Below are 20,359 nucleotides of genomic sequence, written 5' to 3'. Positions count from 1 at the left end.
GGCAGTAATGCGAAGGGAGGGGGTTCGATTCGGAGGGAGGGGGAGTGTGTAAGTGCTTGTTAGGGGCGTGACAGGCTTGAAGTGGGAGGGATGGAGGGAGTGACATGTGTGTGGGCGGGGGCTGGCGTGTTGATGACCGTCTGTGTTGTGCCCTCGACGTCATGACGTTTGATGCGAGGGCGGGGAACACAGAGATGGTGAGTTTCATGGCTTCACCACCATGAACTAATGAATCCTTGAGGGAGTGTGCAGATGGCTTCAGCAGGTTTTGCCCTCAGAACGTTGAGGTAGCGTTTTATGTACAGATGGGGCGTGGCTGAGGGCGGGTCTATGAATGAGGGTGACTGGTCCTCCTGATAGCCTAGCCTACAAAGACTACAGGAGTTCAGTGCTTCAGTGCCTTGGAGTGAGCTTCAGAACGTTCGAGGTGGGATTTATTTATATAGATGTTTAGTAGGTATATCTATGTTTCTGGAGGGCTCACAATTTAGAGGTAAAAAAAAAGTTGAATTGGGATTTGAACCTGGGTCCCCTGGTTCACAGTCTACTGCACTGACTACTAAGCTACCCTTCAGACATGTTTGCTGCTGTGTTCAGAATGCCCATAATACTTGTTGTTGTCAATGAACCTAGTTTCCCTTTCCTGTGTCATTTTCAGGGGTGAGGGAGGGAAAAAAGTAACCACAGGGGGTTTATGAGGGGTCATGCCTTATCCCTCAATTAGAGCACCTTTTTCTACCCTGGATGTGATTGAAACAAGTCTAAATAAAAATGTCCGTCTTTTTAGACTTGGATGTTTCTTCCCTTTCAATTATCATTGTAGGATGTCCTAATTGTGGGCCTTCCCTAGTCCTGCCCAAAACATGCCCACAACATGCCTCCTTGCTATTTGGACGGACTGTAGTGTAGGATGTTCACATTCTGCCATTCGAACATCACAAATTGTTTTGGGCAGATGGACTTTTTTGGGCATTTTGAAATGCCCATCTGCTTTGAAAATGAGCACCATAGGGAGTTAAGCTGTTTATGATGGTGTGTTTGCTGCTAACCTAGCTGTACTTTAGGAATGCTTTCATTTGTGTATGATTTACCTGTGGAAGAAAGTGTTATAAACAATCTCTTCATTAAATACATTGATTTTGGAACTACAAATTTTGAAGTGATTGAAGCTGATTACCATTGATTCTCCGTCATCTTAATGACGTAAAAGTGGTATCCTAGAACTGTGCCTACATTTCATTCAACAGATAAGGGTTCCTTGTCCACCTAGGGGCTTTTCCAGCAGATATAGTTGCTTCACTGGTTCAGTACATTATCAGTGCAACCATAATTACCTTACTGCCAATGTATGGTGTCTACCTCAACACAGGGTTATATGATTTAGAGTTCCACTAGAGCAGCGGTTCTCAACTCAGTCTGTGGGACATGCCTAGCCAGTCAGATTTTCAGGATACCACAATGAATATGCATGAGATCAATTTGCATATAACAGTGCAAATTTATGTCATGCATATTCTGACAATTGCCTTCCCTCCACTAAATTATTCTAGTAAAATGTTACATGCTCAAGTTCTTAGATTTTCACCAAGCTTTTCTCTTTCCTTATTCCTAATGGAAAGATAAAAATAAAATAAAACAAACAGCAGCTTTTCTTATGCTCAGAGGCATGCTGAAACCTTCTGTAACCATGCCAGTTGCTCTCAGTCTAAAGCTCTGTGGATCCTGAGTTTGCCAGGGTATCACAAAGTGGCAAACAGTGAGGTGTTTCCCTCTGCTTCAGTTATAACAGCTCCCCAATGACTTATGCGATACAGATCAACGGCTTTAAATACATATGCTGCAAATTAATACCTGTAGGCAAATTAACTCTTTAAATTCTGACAGGGTGAATCATTATTACACGAGGAATAGTTTGGCTTTGGAAAGAATGACTGGAAGATTTCAGAATCACTGCAGGAGCCAAGGGTCATTTTGCATACATTTCTCACTTATGATATCAACGGTATCAATATTTTACAGCAGGCTTTGAGTATATAGGTTGAACATTCACCATTGTTGCCTAAATATTACTGTGAGATCTTTCTGTCTGTGCAGGAGACAGTGGCATAGCTATGGATGGGCCTAGATGGGCACAAGTCCACCCTGAATGGCCCACTCAAAATGTTCAGTAGCAGCCCCCTCGCTCTGCTCTCTCTCCTACCCCTGGATCTGGTATTCCCCTCCTGTGGCCCAGCCGCTTCTCCCTTCCTCTCTGATCTACCTCAGTATCTTCACTGGCACAGCAGCAACTCCCCTCCACTGCCAGCGTTGGTCCTGCAGGCTTCCCTCTGCAATGTCCCTCCCTCATTGACATCATTTCTTGTTTCTTGGATGTGGCAGCGAGAAGCCTGTGAGGCCAGCACAGGCAATGAAGGTGTGTTACTGCTGCATCAGTGAAGATGCTGGGGTAGACTGGGGGCCTGCCGAGCCACAGGTGGGGGGATAATGCAAGATCCAGGCTCACAGGAGAGGAGGAAAGAGATGTAAGACAAATGTGGGGGGGGGGGGGGGGGGAGTTTTTGAAGACCCTTCCATCCTAACTGTGGGCCCACCCATAATGATAGGTCTGGCTATGGCAGAAAATAATTAATATAAAAACATATAATTGCTCTATATCTCAGACAGGTGAATTCTAGAGAAGCACTGGCCACTTGACAAGGAGTAACTGAAATGCTGATGCATGCAGCGTTGGTGATTTTATAACAGGGTGCCTGCTTTAAGAGGGTAAGTAGGTGCCTATTTAGGCACTGTTTTATAAATATGGTTTCCTTATCTATGAGATGCCTTAGCTCAGTGAGGGATTATTTGGAGCTTGCACAATGTAAATTAAGTGCAAATTATTATTCAGTTAGATTATTGTAACACTAGTAAAACAGGCCCGTTTCTGACACAAATGAAACGGGCGCTAGCAAGGTTTTTCTCGGAGTGTGTATGTTTGAGAGAGTGTGTGTGAGAGTGATTATGTGTGTGAGAGAGAGAGAGTGAATGTGCGAGTATGTGTGTGTGACAGAAAGAGAGTGAGACCGCTGGGTGCGAGTGTGTCTCCTTTGTCCCCTGCTCCCCCTCCAGCCACCCAGTGATTCTCCCCTGCCCCCCCCCTGTAGCCACCCAGCAATTCTCCTCTCTCCCCTGCCCCCCCTCCAGCCACCCAGCGAGTCTCCTCTGTCTCCTGCTCCCCCTCCAGCCGCCCAGCGATTCTCCTCTCTCCCCTGCCCCCCTCCAGCCACCCAGCGATTCTCCTTTCTCCCCTGCCCCCCTCCAGCCACCCAGCAATTCTCCTCTCTCCCCTGCCCCCCCTCCAGTCACCCAGCAATTCTCCTTTTTCCATTGCCCCACCTATAGCCACCCTGCGATTCTTCTCTCTCCCTTGCCCCACCTCCAGCCACCCAGCGAGTCTCCTCTGTCCCCTGCTCTCCCTCCACCCACTTAGTGATTCTCCTCTCTCCCCTGCCCCCCTCCAGCCACCCAGCGATTCTCCTTTTTCCCTTGCCCCCCTCCAGCCACCCACTTATGCTCTTCTCTCCCCTGCCCCACATCCACCCAACCAGCGATTCTCCTCTCTCCCCTGCCCCCCTCCAGCCACCCTGCGATTCTCCTCTCTCCCCTGCTCCCCCTCCAGCCACCCATCGATTCTCCTCGTTCCCCTGTTTACCCTGTCGAAGAGGCCGCATCTTTGAAAGCCCTGCCCATCTGTAGCCTTCCCTTCGACTTCGTTCCCTCTGAGTCCCGCCTGCTGACATCATTTCCTCTTTCTGCGAAGGCAGGACTCTGAGGGAACGAACTTGAAGGGAAGGCTATAGACGTTGAGGTTGTGCCTCATGCTGCTAGTGATGAACCCGGAAGTACGTGACGTCAATTCAGGAGATGGATACAGCGTTAGAGGCAGCACGAACCCTTCAAACTTTCACTGCCATGGAGTCAGCTTCAGAACGTTGGAGGTGCCTTTTATTATATAGGATGCTGCATGCAGGACATTCAGATGTGTTATTGAAGAAATTACAAACTTACAGAACAAAACATTAAGGGCTCCTTTTACTAAGGAGTGCTAAATGCTAAGAAGCCCATAGGAATAAAAAGGACTGCATGGCACTTTATGCACACTAATTCATTAGTGCACCTTAGTGGAATGAGCCCTAAGATTGATATGTTCCACTAGAAAATCTGATAACATTTCACCCTTATTATCAAAGCCCATTTGTTACCAAATTCAAACTTGTAAAATCTTTAAGGTTTGTACCTTGGTGTTTAAGATTTTACATGGTCAAACCCCTTAATATTTGGTTTCTTTTGTGTCTCTTTCACCTGTTAAAGGTGGACTACTGTTAAGGAATCAGATGTCTTTACATTATCCAAAGGAGTTAAATATAAGCAACATTTTTTGTCCGCTTTTTCTTATCAGTCCACAAAGATATGGAATGGTCTTCCTCTGAATCCTCAAGTATCTACTGACTATTTGTAGTTCAGAAAACATCTTAAAACTTGGCTTTACCACAAGTTTGTTCTATAATGATGAACGTAGCAATGTTTATTTATTGCATGTTGTAGTTACCCCAGGTTTTCTTGGTTCTTATCCATGTTAATCTGATTAACGTATACACGGGCTATAACATTATATTGGTATAAAATAGTAGAGAAAGTGGCAGAAACTGTGCCTGCTTTGCAGGTGAGGACATTTGCACCTGCTCTTGAGCTCGTGTACATGCCCGCACCTAGATTATTCAAGTATATGCGTAGATTAGTGTAATTTTCTAATTTAATGTGCATACTTGTAAAATCCGCTCACGCTCCATCCAAACTCCACCCCCTTTATGCACCTACTGACAAAGTACAAATTATCATATTATGGTGTGTACTTTTACACTGGTTGGTATTTTGTAAGAGGTTATTTTTGTGCATATGTGGCTGCAAATATGCAATAATGACTACATAAAATTAACCCATTAGAATGTTCTGCTCTGCAGAACAGATGATCTGTGTTCAAATGTCTCAATCTTTTCTAAAACTTGGAATTCACATTAGAATATTTGAGCAAGGATGTTTTCGAGGCCCGCTATTTCAAAGTTCATCTTCCAGCTTTTCTCTGCTAAAATTGGCATTGGTGGTCCAGTTACTGAAAGTCAAATTCATCCAGAACTGGAGAAAAGCCACAGTGAATCAGGCTCTTAATTGTAAAAGTAGGTAAAGACAACTTACATTAATTATAACAGCAAATTTGCCAACTCCTCTAAGGATATTGTACCAGATACCTGAAAAAGAATAATGTAGGTGGAAATTATTGTCACACACCTGAAACTTCAACTAAAAGAAAGGAAGAGAAAAAGCTTATAAATTCATGTCACATGAGCAATCTATCCACTTCTTCCTAAACCACTGTTTTTCTACCTTAGTGGACGGGGGACAAATGGCAAGAAGTCATATTGATAGTGGGAAGGGGGGCACTTTCACCATCCCCAAGCCTGCTTCAAACTATGCCTATGGACAAATGTAAGCTCCATTTTGCACTGGAATATGTACAGTTTACATATTTATATGCTTAGTACAATTAAAACATCTTATGTACCCGCAGGCAAACAGACAATCTCAACCACACAAGCAAACCTTGACTTGGCCAAGGAGCTAAGACTATGAGATCTTTCAAGGCATAAATTGTCCTAAATGGCTCACATCTTTCTCCATTTTAGTTCAATGAATTGTTCCCTTAAATTCTCATTAATTCTTAAAATCCTCAAAAAAAAATTCATGTAAGAAGACAGCTGTAGAAAGGAACACCACATACCAGGAATATTTATTCAAATAAGTCAATGACCTTAATATATTTTCCTGGCAAATTTACACCCTTTACCTGACCACTTTTTAATAACTGATTTTCATGAATCAGTGAGATAAAGTTTACATAATAAAACAGTCATCAGATTTTAAGAGAACATATAAATCTTCTCTAATTATAAAATCATATTGTATTGTATTAAACTTATGTGGTAACTGCACTGAAGAATAAAGACAAGAACATATTTCAAATGATGGCAACTATGTTCTTTTTTTTTTAATTTTAGTAAACTAATGTGAAAATTACTCCATAAATTAAGCACTTAAAAACAAAGGGCTTCTGGGGGTTCACTCCTTGGGGGGGGGGGTCCTTTAGGTTTGGTGGGGGGATTGGTTGGGGGGCCTTTAAAGATGTTTCAGTACTATGGGAAATTAATTCAGGTTGTTTACACAACTGACTTGTAAACACACAGGATGTCTTTATTCACTAGCAAGAGTTGGACACATGGGTTGAAGTGGCCCCTAAAAAGATGACAATAAAAATCCCATCTTCCTTCTGCAACAGAGAACAACTCAGCCACAACTTTCAGCCATGTCTTTTTCTGCTTACATACTAATACTTTCCTAAGGAAATGATGCCAAAATACTTCTAAATGTATGCTAAAAGCACTGTTCTGCTCTCTTGCGTACCTGGGTTTGTCTCGGGACACCTTCGTGTTGTGCAGAGAAGGAAACAGCCAGTATTTTGTAGTGTCATTGATAGTGGACATGCAGTGGCCTATTCTGTTCCATAGTAAAGTGCTGGCAATGTGCCATGGGATACTCATGGCATCTTGGTGTGGTGGCTTTTCTGGGTTAAGATTGTTTTTAGGCTGCTTGTATCCCCTCCCAAATGAGCATAAACCAGCCATTCTCAACTGGAAGGGATAAAAGAATCCAAAACTACAAGAATATGAGAGGCAATTCTTTTATTATTATCTATCAAGAGTAATTAACAATTACCAATGCTAGTTTCTCATGGGGAAGCGTAGGGGACCCAAACATGTGGTCTAACTCTGCATCTCCCCAACGTAATGCTCTGATACAGCGGTTTATATACCTTTTGTGTTAAGCAAGACCTTAGCACTTATCTTCCTGAGAAATCATTCCGTTTTCTGTTCTCACCATCTATCCTCACGTCACTAAATCACACATTCTTCTGTTCATCCATAATTACACCTTTCCCAGGCCTGTTTGCACATAGGAATGTCTTATCAGATCATAAGTTTTTGGGCCTCATGATTTATGGCCTTTGCCCTTTTTGATTCTGCTCTAAAGTGGACAACTAAGTTTGTGTTTACTTAGGTGCTAGCAGACCATGAGCTCTGATTCAGTAAAGGGGTCAACTAAAAGAGACACTCAAGGCCTGCTTTTACAGATCTTAACCATGGTTCATATATCATAGTTCATAACTAGCACTATAGAAATGATAAGTAGTAGTAATAGTAGTACCCATAATATACAATATGTGTAGGATAGTCTGCTCCATTCAATTGCAGACACTTTGGGGTAATTATGTACATGGGCATCCTGATACTGCATGCAGGGGCAGCCCAAGACTGCCGCCTGAGGTGAGCAATGAGTTGCCACCCCGGATCTTCCGCAGCCACTGCCACCCTGTCAAAGACCGACATCTCCCCTCTTCCTTCCCCAACCCCCCTCCCTGAATTTACCTTTTATTTTCTTGTTTTTCAAAAGGTGGTGGCAGCAATTCCTATAGACTGCCGGCCCCTTCTCTACGTCGGCCTGCCTCCGAGGAAACAGGAAGTTATGTCAGAGAGGCAGGCCACAGTAGAGAGAAAGGGCTGGAACCGGTGGCAGGGCAGCCTATGGGAATTGTGCCACTGCTGTCTTTTGACAAACAAGAAAATAAAAGGTAAATTTGGGGAAAGGTGGGGGGGGGGGGGGGGGGTGGTGATGCCACCTCAGAAGAGTGCCACCTGAGGCCCCTGCCTTGGCCTAATGGTAGGGCTGGCACTGGTGCATGGTACGAGCCAGTTCTGTACCAGTCTCTGGGCACCTGGATTGTGCAGCCTGATATCAGGTAGTCTAAAATCTAGGCAGCTGCAGTTACACCAGCATATACCTGACCTAACTGCAGCTGCCTAAATGTGGCAAGTATTCTGTAAGTGGCAGTACTGCCCATGTGAATGCCCTCCCCTTGAATTTATGAGCCATGCCACTTATGCATGTCCCTATAGAACAGCCCTTATCTGCTTTGCTACCACTTGGCGTGTAAGTGAAACACTTACCCATGAAAATGCTGGTATTCTGTAAATTTACAAGTGAATTTGGTCTGTAAATGAGCTGTGAAAGGCAATTCTATAAGTGCTAGCTTATACAGAATATGGCACTTATTTTCAAAGCATATGGACTTCTTAAAAGGCCAAAATGTACATCTATGTGCTTCAAACATCCAAATCTCAGTTTTGCAAAGGCAAAATAGGGACATCCAACACTGTAGTACATCCAAATAGCAAGGGGGCATGTTCTGGGTGTGTTTTGGGCAGGAACAGGAAGGGTCTGAAATCTGGATGTCCAACAGCAGTTGCCAAAGGGGAAGAAACATTCATGTCTAAAAAGAAGGACATCCATATTTAGAACTATTTCTGGAATGTCTGGGTTACAGAAAGGTGCTCTGATTGAACAGCTCTCCACTAGAGGGATTAAGGCATGACACCTCTTTAATCCCCCAGTGGCTGCTGCCCCTCTCCCTTTTCTCCAAATGTGAAATTGAAAAAGGATACCAGGCTCTATGACAGCTTCCGGTATTATAGGCATTCTTAACAGAACAAGAAGCAGGTCTGAGGAGTAACTTAGTGGTTAATGCAGTAGCCTGTAAACTAAGGGACCTGGTTCAAATCCCACTTCAGCTTTTTTTTTTTTTTTAAATTGTGAGCTCTCCAAAAACAGAAAAATACCTTCTAAATACGTAAGACACCCACAAGCCTGAGGGCTGTTGAAGTGGTGTACATTCAGGTGAAGTAGGTATTTTTCTGTTCCTGGAAGGCTCACGATTACAAAAACAAGAGTCAAAGTGAGATTGGAACCTTCCTTGGTTTGCATTATACTGCACTAACCACTAGGCTGCCCCTCTTCTCTGAATGGATTTCTATATGGCCATTTTCTAAGAATGCTGCTACACTGACATCCATGTCCCTTTGTTTTCCCCTGTTCAAAATTTGGACTTTTCAGTTTGTAGAATGGATGGTCATGCTGGATGATTCCAGCACATTGATGTCTGTCTCACGTATTTCAAACAGGCTGTAGGCAATATATGTGAGATGGACATCGGTTTGGGATGTTTTGAGTTGGACATCCCTTTGAAAATGCCCCTCTGTATTTATATATACACATGTAGCTATTTTAGGTAATATACAGTATCACTTTTAGCTCTGTATCTTCCAGAGAGTATTTTAACCTGTTGAGCCTGCTTCCATGAGTTAAAATAGCTCTTGAATTGATAACTACTACTACTTATCATTTCTATAGTGCTACTAGACGTACGCAGCGCTGTACACTTGGACATGAAAAGACAGTCCCTGCCCATAAATCCTGAGCAGGTTATTCACTGCAGTTAGCTTACCTATATCTTTTGCTCTCACTGCAAGAGGCCTCCTAAGTTCGGTAATAAACTTTTTGGCATCTAGACGTATTTCAATGATGTTGTTCAGGAGTGCAAATAAAGGGGCCAGAGGAAAGGAGGCCACAAACAGGGTGACAAAGCCAAACTGGATAACTAGGGGAGAAGGGAAAAAAAAAGACCAGTTAATGCTCTATGGCATTTCTTAATTCCATATAATACACTGGGCGATTAAAAACAGAATAACTCTTTGTGATTCTGGGCAAGTCATTTAACCTTCCACTGCTTCAGGTACAAAATAAATACCTGTATATAATATGTAAACCACTTTGATTGTAACCACAGAAAGGTGGTATATCAAATCCCATCCCCTTTCCCAAACTTGTAGATACCTGCAAAACACTTGCGGTGTCCCTCCCCTGCTGCTGCCCCCTTGCTCCCATGACAGCTGTGCTCTTAATGGTGTCCCCAACTCTTATGCGGTGATCTAGGTTTTTCTAGATCTTCTGATCCCTGCAGACTGGAGGAGGCAGCAATAAGAGCACAGCAGTAGCAGGAGGAGGAGGAAGAGAACAGCCACACTGGCAAGGCATAAGTGTTGTGCTCATCACCAGTATTTAGCAGGTGTCTCCAAGAACTTCCCCAGCCAGAGCTGGTGCAAGGGTAGTGGGCACCCTTGGCAAATCTTCAGCCTGACATCCTCCTTTAAATTAACTTTCAGGCCCCTAGCTTGCATCTCCCCCCACCCTATTTTCATAATTAAACTTAACAATAATGATTATCATTAAAACAATTTTTATAAAATGCAGTTTAAAGTATATGCTGTTGGTTCTTTGAGTGTGTGTGTCTGTCAGGACCTATTGCTTTGCTTTGACTGGAGCTACTCTTTGCTGCCTCCAAGAAGTTGCTGCCCTAGGCGACTATCTAGTCTTGCCTAATGTTTGAGCTGGCCCTGTCCCCCGTCTGGTGTGCTGCAAGGCCAGGGTAGTTCCCTGGTGGGGTGAATAAGCTTGTTCTCATGTGTGTGTGTGTTTTGTCACTTGTTGACAGATACCATGTTCTGGTGATCATATCATCTATCTGTTTATATATGGTGAGAAAGAAAGGTAATAAAGGGTTAGGTAACTAGACAGTTGTATTTCAGAAGGTAGAGGCTTGCTCCACCGTGATCTTATGCTACCGCAGCATGCACATTGGAGTCATTTTCATTTCCATAAGAAAAGAAGGGCTGCATATTCAGAGTCAGGCATGCAGTGGGGCAAAGCCTGGCCCTTCTAACAGGAAGTGATCTGTTCATGTGACTATTCAAGGGCTTCATTTCATTCTGCAAGTGGCTACAAGGCTCCCACTGAGTGGGCATAAAACCTGCACATTAGGGCCTGATTTATTCATTGTGTTTCCCAAGACACAAAATGTGAGATTTACTAAGGCCTAATTGTTAAAGCACCTGTAAAATCTGGGACCTTGGAGATTTACATCCTTGCAGCATAAATATAGCATAATCGATCTGTGTTTGCCACCTGGGGTGGGTTGCCTCTTCGCCCTCCCCCTGAGGTGCATCACACCCTCAACACCCTTCCTCCTAGCAAGGGGCCGTCGGCTCCGCCGGTCCCCTGCCTGGGAACAGGAAGTAACATCAGAGGGGGCAGGGGACCGGCAGAACCGACTGCTGCGCGACTGCTCTGTGCACCCCCTTGCTGCCTGCACCCGGGGCAGACCGCCCCCACCGCCCCACCCTTGGTACACTACTGATATCAATTCCCTTTTATTAGTTATTTTTATTCTATTCATGTTTGCCTCTAATCAACATTTTTCAGTCCTGAACAACTGTAAGACCCATTACTTTTGCTCTGACTTGTGGGGATGTGCTCGGGCAGCAGTACTTTGGGGCACATTGGGAGTGCTAAACTCAACACAAATGACCCCTCCTTGAACACGATATTGGCAATGCTCATGCGCCTACAAAAGCTGGCACACATGCATGGAATCCATAAGGATAAGGTACACTGCATGTAGGATGTAGTGAGAGCATCTTCTCTTATACATTAAAAACAAATGTGCATTATGCATGAAGGGATAGCACAATTTGAACTCATACTCACTCATTTCCATGTACTCTGGGGTCAGTCCAGCAAATGGCTCTAAATTATAATCCATCTCATAGCGTTGCTTTTTCTTGGTGTGCTCATCATGATCTAAATAATTCTGCCTCTTTGACTTGATATAACGGATGAACTTTTTCATTTTCCTGGAAGGGAGTGCAAAGAGACCGCATTCTGAAAATCTGTTATATGTCTGGGTCTGGTCAGATGCATGAACGATGGAACTTTGTAAGTCTAAGTGCTTTGCAAATGAGCCCCCCCCCCCCCCCCCCAGTGAATTTTCAAAGATTCCAACAAGATCCAAAGTTCATGTTAAAAATATACATGATATTTTATAGGCATATAAAGGACATCAGTTCTTAACATGCTAGACATATATCTGGTCTTGCCAGATTTTATGCATGAAACAACACTCATTTGCACAGATTCAGCTACTGAAAAGAAGTGTAATTATGAAAGCCATTTCATATTAAAACTAATACAAACACAAGGGATATTCACAAAATACAAACAAAAGTATATAAGCACAAACAGAGTAAATGGCTATACAAGACTTATAATGCAAAACTGACAAATCTAAAAATCATATATCAAAGTAGTGGGTTGCTTAAGAGTCCACATTGGTCCACATTAGTCTGTACAACAAATCACCTGTTAAGTTCTGTACTATATTTGAAACACATAGACAAAGCCTAACACGTTTCAGCAGAAAGCCTGCTTCAGGAGCTACTGAATACATACACGATAAAGACAAATAGGCACTGTGACATCAAAATCATGTGAACATGCAAAACCCTTATGCAGAAGCAGGTGAATGAGAAGTATGGGCAGGCTGGCAGAAAGATAACTGAAAACAAAGTATTAGAACCATGACACCTAATGCCTTAAACAGGATCAGTAGCAATTTAAATTTAATACGCTGGTTAATGGGCAATCAGTGCAAAGCCAAAAGCTTTTGTGCGATACGTTCAAATTTCTTGCATCCCTAAAGAAGGCAGGCTGCTGCATTTTGAACTATCTGGTGCACATACCTTTTTCAGAAAATATGAGGGTAATTCTATAAAAAGGGTTAGGGTTAGAATGTGAATAAAATAACAGGATATCAGCACATACACATGTAAATGCCAGTATTATGACTATGCACTATTCCCTCTATCATTTTTGTCTTTCATTTATGAGGGATGGCCTTCAAGAATTGGGAGAACATCCTCAGTTATAATGATGACAGACTTCTACAACTTCTTCAGGAACCACCATTATTTGATGACATGGAGGAAGAATCCAATATTGATTTATGTCAAGATTTAATATCTCTAAAAAAATGATGTGGTTAGATATGAATTGCATTATGCGACGTTGTTACAATATTGTAGAGTTCAACACAGTGGTGTGCTGGTAAATGTTTAACAACAGGCTCTCTCCCCGGTCCACCTCTGCGCCCCTCCCCATCCACCTCTGTGCCCCTCGTCCACCTTTGTGCCTGCCCCCCAAATTGCAGAGCTGGTTATAGCCGGGGAGAGAGCCTGGGGGGGGGGGGGGGAATCTAATTCATGTTTAATGTTGGATAAAATGCCATAAATAAGTAAATAAAAATAAACTTTTAATGTTGAGCACCTGATTCTCAAAGTGGACATATTCCAAACACTATAATGAAAATAAAATGATTTTGTTTCTATCTTTGTTGACTGGTGACTTTGTTTTTCTGATCATGCCGGCCCAGTATCTGATTCTGCTGCTATCTGTCCTCTTAACTCCATTTCCAGGGCTTCCTTTCCATTTATTTCTTTACTTTCCGCCTTTTTTCTTCATTTCTTGCCCAACATCCGTAAGTAAAAGCTTGGTCCTCCGCAGACTTGACTGTCCAGTGGATCCAGCTTCAGCCTATTTTCTTCATCCATGTGCAGTTATTCTCCTCTCCTCCTTTTCCCTCTTCTCATCTCATTCCTCACTCTTCCCTCCCCTCCATCCATGTCCAGCATTTCTTCTCTCTCCCTTCCCTCTCCTCCATCCATGTCCAGCAACCCTCCTCTCCCCCTGCCCTCCACGCACCCATGCCCAGCAGCAACCCTCCTCTCCCCTGCTCTCCATGCACCCATGTCCAGCAACCCTCCTCTCCCCTGCATCCACCCATGTCCAGCGACCCTCCTCTCCCCTCCATCCACCCATGTCCAGCAACCCTCCTCTCCCCCTGCCATCCATCCACCCATGTCCAGCAACCCTCCTCTCCCCCTGCCCTCCATCCACCCATGCCCAGTGACCCTCCTCTCCCCCTGCCCTGCATCCACCCATGTCCAGCAACCCTCCTCTCCTCTCCCCTGCCCTCCATCCACCCACCCATGTCCAGCAACCCTCGTCTCCCCCCTGCCCTCCTCCCCTCCATCTGCCTTCTTCCAGCCCCCCCCCCCCGCTGCCCCGGTCGTCCATCATCTGTCTGCCCTCTGCTCCCCGACCTGGTTTCCTTCCTGCGCCGCTGCTTGCCTTTAAAAATTTTATTTTCCCTCGAGGCGCGCCGGCGTTGAAGTGAAGGCAGCAGGCTCAGCTTGGTTCCAGCCTTCCGTTCCCTTCCCTCACATCATGGCTCCGCCCTCGCGCAAACAGGAAATATGTCAGAAGAGGGCGGAGCCATGATGCGAGGGAAGGGAACAGAAGGCTGGAACCGAGCTGAGCCTGCTGCCTTCGCTTCAACGCCGGCGCTCCTCGAGGGAAAATAAAATTTTTAAAGGCAAGCAGCAGCACAGGAAGGAAACCAGGTCTGTCGGGGAGCAGAGGGAAGACGGATGATGGACGACCGGGGGAGCAGAGGCGAGCCGGCTCGCACTGGCCAACAACCGGCTCGCAAGATGCCAGTAAATTTAACAAGCGGCTCTTCCGAGCTGGTGCGAGCCGGCTCCAGCACACCACTGGTTCAACACATCCCTAGAGAATTGCGTGGGTCTGATCAATAAACCTCTGAGTTGACATCCTAATCTTGAAGGCCTTTTGTACTTTTTTTGTTTGGCATGCACTATTCTGTAACATGGCTCCTAAATGCAATGTGCTCTTTAACGGTGGATGTATACATAGGCGGAGCCTGGGCCCAGATACACGTATTTGTGCTGTACACCAGTATTGTACAAAAGACAGTAGGCTGCTGTTTTTCTTTATAGAATTGACTTCTTTTTTGGCCCCTGAAAATAGACGCACTGTTCTAGAATGGACCCTTTTGCCAGATTCTATGTATGGCGCTCAGAATTGCACACTATTACTCCAGTAGACTCCTTTAGGTATTTGGGTGTTACTTTACACTCCCAACTCACATTCTCTGCACAGATTTCCCAATTATGCAAGTCAGGTTTCTTTATTCTCCAACAACTCCGACTGGTTAGAAGCTATTTCAATCATGATACATTTCATTCACTTATTCTCTCCCTTCTGATGTCAAAAATCGATTACTGTAATATAATGTACTTAGGATCTTCTCGCTATTTTCTAAAACGTCTTCAGACATTACAAAATACTGCAATTAATCTTCTCTGCCATGCTAAAAGAATGGACCACATTTCACCTCTACTTCAGAAATAACACTGACTTCCTATAGAGCAAGGAGTCATTCATAAACTTCTTACCCTTACTTGCATGGCTTTCTGGCTGGGATTCCCAGTTTACCTGGCTAACCTTATCATCCCATATTCAGCCATTCGTCTCTTGCGATCGCTCAATGATTGCCATTTAGTTTTGCCAAATTCCAAACAAGCTAGCTTAGAATCAACTAGACATTGCGCCTTCTTTTTTTTGCATCCCCTTCCTATTGGAATTCCCTTCCCCAAGTCGTTTGTGCTGAATTGACTTTTAAAAAGTTTAAGCCTGCATTAAAGGCCTGACTGTTCCGCCAGGTGTTTGATCCTCCAAGTTAGCCAACTGTGGGTCACAGCTGTCGGTTCAAACTCATCCCCTGTCCCTCTCCCTGTATTGATATGTATTGGTCCTACTTAGTGTATGTGTTTTTTACTTTCCTATCAGAATATCTGTAGTTCCTTTCTGATACCTATCCTATTTGTTAATGCTTTTTAGAATTGTTAACCGCCTAGGTCTACCTGTTAGTTCAGGTGGTATATCAAATTACTGTAAATAAATAATTTTAATGAGCCAATAAGTACTAATAATTTGGTGCTAACAACCAATTATTGGCATTAATTGGCAAAAATTTGAATTTACTCACACATCTTGCAAAGCGCTATTCTATAAAGGTACATAGGTAAATCCTGTACCGTGCAACTGAAACAGTTGCGTGTCTATGAGAGGGACATGGACGTGTCAGGGGCATTCACTACAGATGCACGCAGTATTATGGAACTTGGGAGGTCCGTGCCAAACTTATGCACCAGGACTTATACCAGCTTTTAGTTGGTGTAAATGCTCGCATCTAAAAGTTGGGCATGAATCCTGAAGGTACTAAGCGCTGAACGTGGTTTTTGTTTGGCACCTAAATTTGGGAGTCATTTGTAGAATCTCCCCCCCTCCCCAAGTCTTTTTTGTAGGGATATGTTGCTGTTTGAAATGAAATAGGAAATGCCAATGGTCACAAACATGCAACGGTCACTTTAAAAATTGCCCTCTTAAAATATTTCACAGAGCAGGTGACTGCAATATATGGAGCATGTTCAGGGTAAGTAGTCATCAAAGCCACATTGACTTCCTCACTTAAAATTAGGGTGACCATATAGTGCCAGGTCGAGGAGTAACTTCCTTCATTGTCCGATCTGGCTGCAGTGGGAATAAGGAAGTAATTTGCAGTAACTGAACCACACTATGTTATCCACCAATTCAAAGTGATTCCGAGCAGTTGGCTGCCTGGTTTCACACCTCTGCATGTAGGGATTGTAATAAAAATATCAGGACTACATCGTAGGCATGCAGTGGGATGAAACCAGGACTAGACCTGCTTGTCCACCCTGGATATGCATCAAAAGTATAACTTTGCACAAGGCAGATATTAGCCAACATATCAGCTGCAGTGCATGAGGAGGTTTTTTTAAATTATTATTTACAGTGAGTCATTCCAAATTCCACTCACGGGATGCCAATCTCAAACAGGTTATTCTGGATCAGCTGTTTCCCCAACATGATGATACTGAGTTGGATGCAGAGTTCCATGAGGCAACCTCCAGGGGCACACTGAAATCCAAGCAAAGGAGAAAGTCAGTTCTGTCTGTGCACATCACAGCCTTCAGTATCAGAGAATAAGAGAATAAATGATAGGGCTCCTTTTAGATTACCTCTTCCATTCGGAAAGAATGAAAAATGTACACATAATCCCCCGGACGGCCCACAAACCTGAAAACAATAGAGAAGTACCATAAAGACTGGATACAATGCTTAGGTAACTGTCATGCATATTTTCAAAGCACTTTGGGAGGCTAAGTTCCATTGGTTTCTATGGAACTTTGGGAGGCTAAGTGCTTTGAAAATGAGCCTCACATGTGTCATGTCAAATGCTGAAACACAAAACATTGTAAAGTGTAGATGTTCATTCTACTCCAGACTAAGGATCATATTTAAATTTGGAGCACCCACTCCTTGAATCTGGCTTCAAATTTTTCTACCAAACTGTGTTGACAGTAAATTATTGTGTCTCTAGAAATGTACATTTAAAAAAAAAAAAAAACGCTTCCACAGCCTCCGTTGCACGAAAATAAGTTAACAAACAAAAAAATGACACGTTTAAAAATTGGAATAATGTTCTTGATCGCTTTTCTGGGGATGTCATTCTCAAGTGCAGAACAGAATGAGTGAAAGATACAATACAATAAGTACAATTTACTAGGCCACTTCTCGAGCTTGTGTCATTGCCCGAAAATACAAGTGAATCATAAATTATAGCACAATGATAAAGTAAAGGGGAATACATCATTGTATTCCCTTTATGAACTACTGCAAAACCCATGTTTAAAAGTAACCACAGACTTTGTTGAAAATAGACACCTTTATGGATTTTGGAGGCAAAAACGAGAATCCATGGAAACCTGCAAACCCCAGAGGTAATGTTATCTTGCATGGATTACAGCAAAAATGAAATGAAATCAATAAAGCAGGCTTTGGATTCATTATTTCCTAATAATAATAATTATGGGTAACCAATGTCGGCCCTCGCCCAGTCGTGTATTCAGGATTTCCACAATGAATATGCATGATATCTATTTGCATGCACTGCCTCTATTGTATGCAAATAGATCTCATGAATATTTATTGTGGAATAAATATGCATGAGTGAGGGTGAGGACTGATGTTGGATACCCCTGTAAGAATCACTAGCAGACAGATACATCCACTTTCTCTGCAGGTAATTTTTCTGGGCAAAACTCCATGCCTTGTTTCAGTCTCTGCCACTTCTCTACCCCTCTCCTCCTCTTCCCAGCTCTCCTTTTCAGTCTGAAGTTAAATGTACCCAGTTTGATGAACACTGCTGTGACTTTTCCCTGCAAACAGGTTGGACATAAAGAAGGAAAAAAGGAATTCAGGGCTTTCATTATTTTCATTTCTGAAGTTTTATGCAATGTAATTAAGACTCCTGATTAAAGGGTGACTGAAAACGAATCAGCAGCTGAAATTTGCCACTCAGTTTCAGCTGAAACTGAAAATGGTGCCTCCCCTCCCCCCCCCAGCGAAAGTGGGTCCTCCTGAGCTGCCCCCTCACCGCCCAGCAGAGAGCACAGGTCCTCCCGTGCCACAGCCATCCCCCACCCGCCCATCACCCGAAGGCCCTTCCTGGGCTTACCTTTAAATGCCCTAATGGCCTCTTCTGGGCAGGAGCTATCCCCGGTCACTCCTGCCTCTGCCGGTTCTGTAGTCAACATGGCTGCTGAGACTTCCATGGGAGTTCTCGGCAGCCATTTTGAGACTGGAAGCAGCATGGGCAGAAGCGACTGGGGATTGATCCTGTCCATGCTGGTTCAAATCTCAAAATGGCTGCTTGGACTCCCAACGGAAGTTTTGCAAGGCTGCTGTGGGAAGTCACAGCAGCCATTTTGACTAAGGAACCGGCAGAAGCAGGAGTGACTGGGGATCACTTCTACACGGAAGAGGCCACTAGACCACCAGGGCATTTAAAGGTAGGCCCAGGAAGGGCCTTCGGGTGGTGAGAGGGTGGAGAGGATGTGGTTGGGAAGGTGGCTGGTCTGGTAAGACCTGCTGTCTGGTGATGCTTGTAGTGGGAGGGAGCAGGCAGAGAGTGGTCAAGGAGGGTTTCAGTTTCAGCCAAAAACGCACTAGCATTTTCGGCTGAAACCAAAGAATGACCGAACCAAGATTTTGGGCCAGTTTCGGTGCCAAAGCTGAAACCAAAATTCTGTCAGCCTCTACTCTTTCCCAATAAACACTGATAAAATATACCTTATGTAAAAATATGAAATTAAGTGCTTATTAGAGAAACACTAGGAAAACACCCCTTGCCCTAGTTCTCTCTCAGTCTTCCTCTGGCCTGCCTTGCAGCTTCTTTTCATTTTTTGTGCGCAGATGACTAATAAGTCACACAAACATATATATTTGATTTCACTGGAAAAGGTATCCGGCAATAGGACCTGTGATGTGAAAACATCAATACATGTTGTGCCCTCACAGAACTCCTAATTAGCTGGAAAATAAACACCTAAATGTATAATTTATAAACACCAGAAGTCCTAAATGTAATGTATTTTATGATTCCTTTGTATTTTCTGGTAATGTAGTCTTTTGCTCATTCCATTTTGTAACTAAAGGAGTGTAAACTCCAAAATATCTAGTCCAAGAAAAATGTTTCACCTTATATTGCTTGTTAACCTTTGATTACATGCATTGAAGTGGACTAACAGGAAAACCAGGCTGTTGCAGCCTCTTTTAAAATCCAGTACCCTGTGAGTTGTTTAAGGAAATCAGATACTAGAGCTGCAGGTGAAGAGTTTTTGGCACAGCTTAAAGTGTGAATAGGGAACATTTGGTAATGTGAAATGATATGGTGTCTATAAATAATTTATTGTATCTCAGATTCACTCTTTGTTTTAAACTACAAACACAAAACAAAACAACTGTACCCACTCTTCCTCCAGTTACCTTTTTGTTCCCCCCCCCCCCCCTCCATTTTAAGAGATCCATCACTGGCCTGGTCCCTTTCCATTTTTGCTTATAAGATAGTCCATTAGTGTAGTAATATTCAAGCTGACATTTTGTTGGGTAGATATCGATGTTCAGCCAATCAAGTGGACTGATCAACTGTGCTGTGCAACCAACCTTGATGGTTTTGAATTACTCACCGGCCTTTGAAGAAAGCAACATAAAAGATGGGTGTATATGCATTCACAAATTTCAGCAGGAAGGCCTTGAAGATCATTCGCTCCTCAAAACTTTTGTCTGTCTTTGGAACCTCTGCATGTAAATACAACTCTTAGATCATGATTTGATCTCAGAAAAAAATGGCAGATAACCAAGATTTCTAGTCATGCCTAACTGTTTGGGACAGCACTTGGAGTAATATCACTCAGAACACTTGTACAAGATTTTTGGAAACATGTATTAAAGGTATTTATTTCTATTTTTAATTCTTTCCCTTCTCCAAACCAAACCTCATTCTTCTCTCCACATAGGAGAAAGTGTCTAGCATTTAAAAAGTAACTTTGATTGTTAGCTATGGATAAGGATGGAGACTGGATAGTACAAAATCTAGAAATGTTGCATTCATTAGCACACCGTAAAATATTTATCATTTTAATACACATTTAAAATAAATCGAAAAAATATTTCTTCATTCAGCATGTAATTAAGCTCTGGAATTCATTGTCAGAGAATATAGTAAAAACAGCTTAACAGGGTTTAAAAAAAA

At 43.2% G+C, this 20,359-nt stretch overlaps 1 protein-coding gene across 1 annotated transcript in view; it reads right to left on the bottom strand.

Moving 5' to 3' along the window:
* The window catches only part of ANO1 (anoctamin 1), a 187,448-nt gene that overhangs the window by 19,016 nt on the left and 148,073 nt on the right, over positions 1-20,359 (bottom strand). Inside the window, exons 17-22 of the mRNA XM_030200739.1 lie at positions 19,794-19,905; positions 16,785-16,842; positions 16,583-16,683; positions 11,530-11,675; positions 9,431-9,583; positions 5,233-5,285 (exon numbers count right to left, since the gene is read on the bottom strand). Of these exons, the coding sequence (XP_030056599.1) occupies positions 5,233-5,285; positions 9,431-9,583; positions 11,530-11,675; positions 16,583-16,683; positions 16,785-16,842; positions 19,794-19,905 (623 nt within the window). The remainder of the gene's footprint in view (positions 1-5,232; positions 5,286-9,430; positions 9,584-11,529; positions 11,676-16,582; positions 16,684-16,784; positions 16,843-19,793; positions 19,906-20,359) is intronic.

Source organism: Microcaecilia unicolor, chromosome 4 (genome assembly GCF_901765095.1).
Source record: "Microcaecilia unicolor chromosome 4, aMicUni1.1, whole genome shotgun sequence".
Classification (NCBI taxonomy): Eukaryota; Metazoa; Chordata; class Amphibia; order Gymnophiona; family Siphonopidae; genus Microcaecilia; species Microcaecilia unicolor.
The sequence above is the reverse complement of the archived record's forward strand: the minus strand, read 5'-3'. Positions and strand labels throughout refer to the sequence as shown.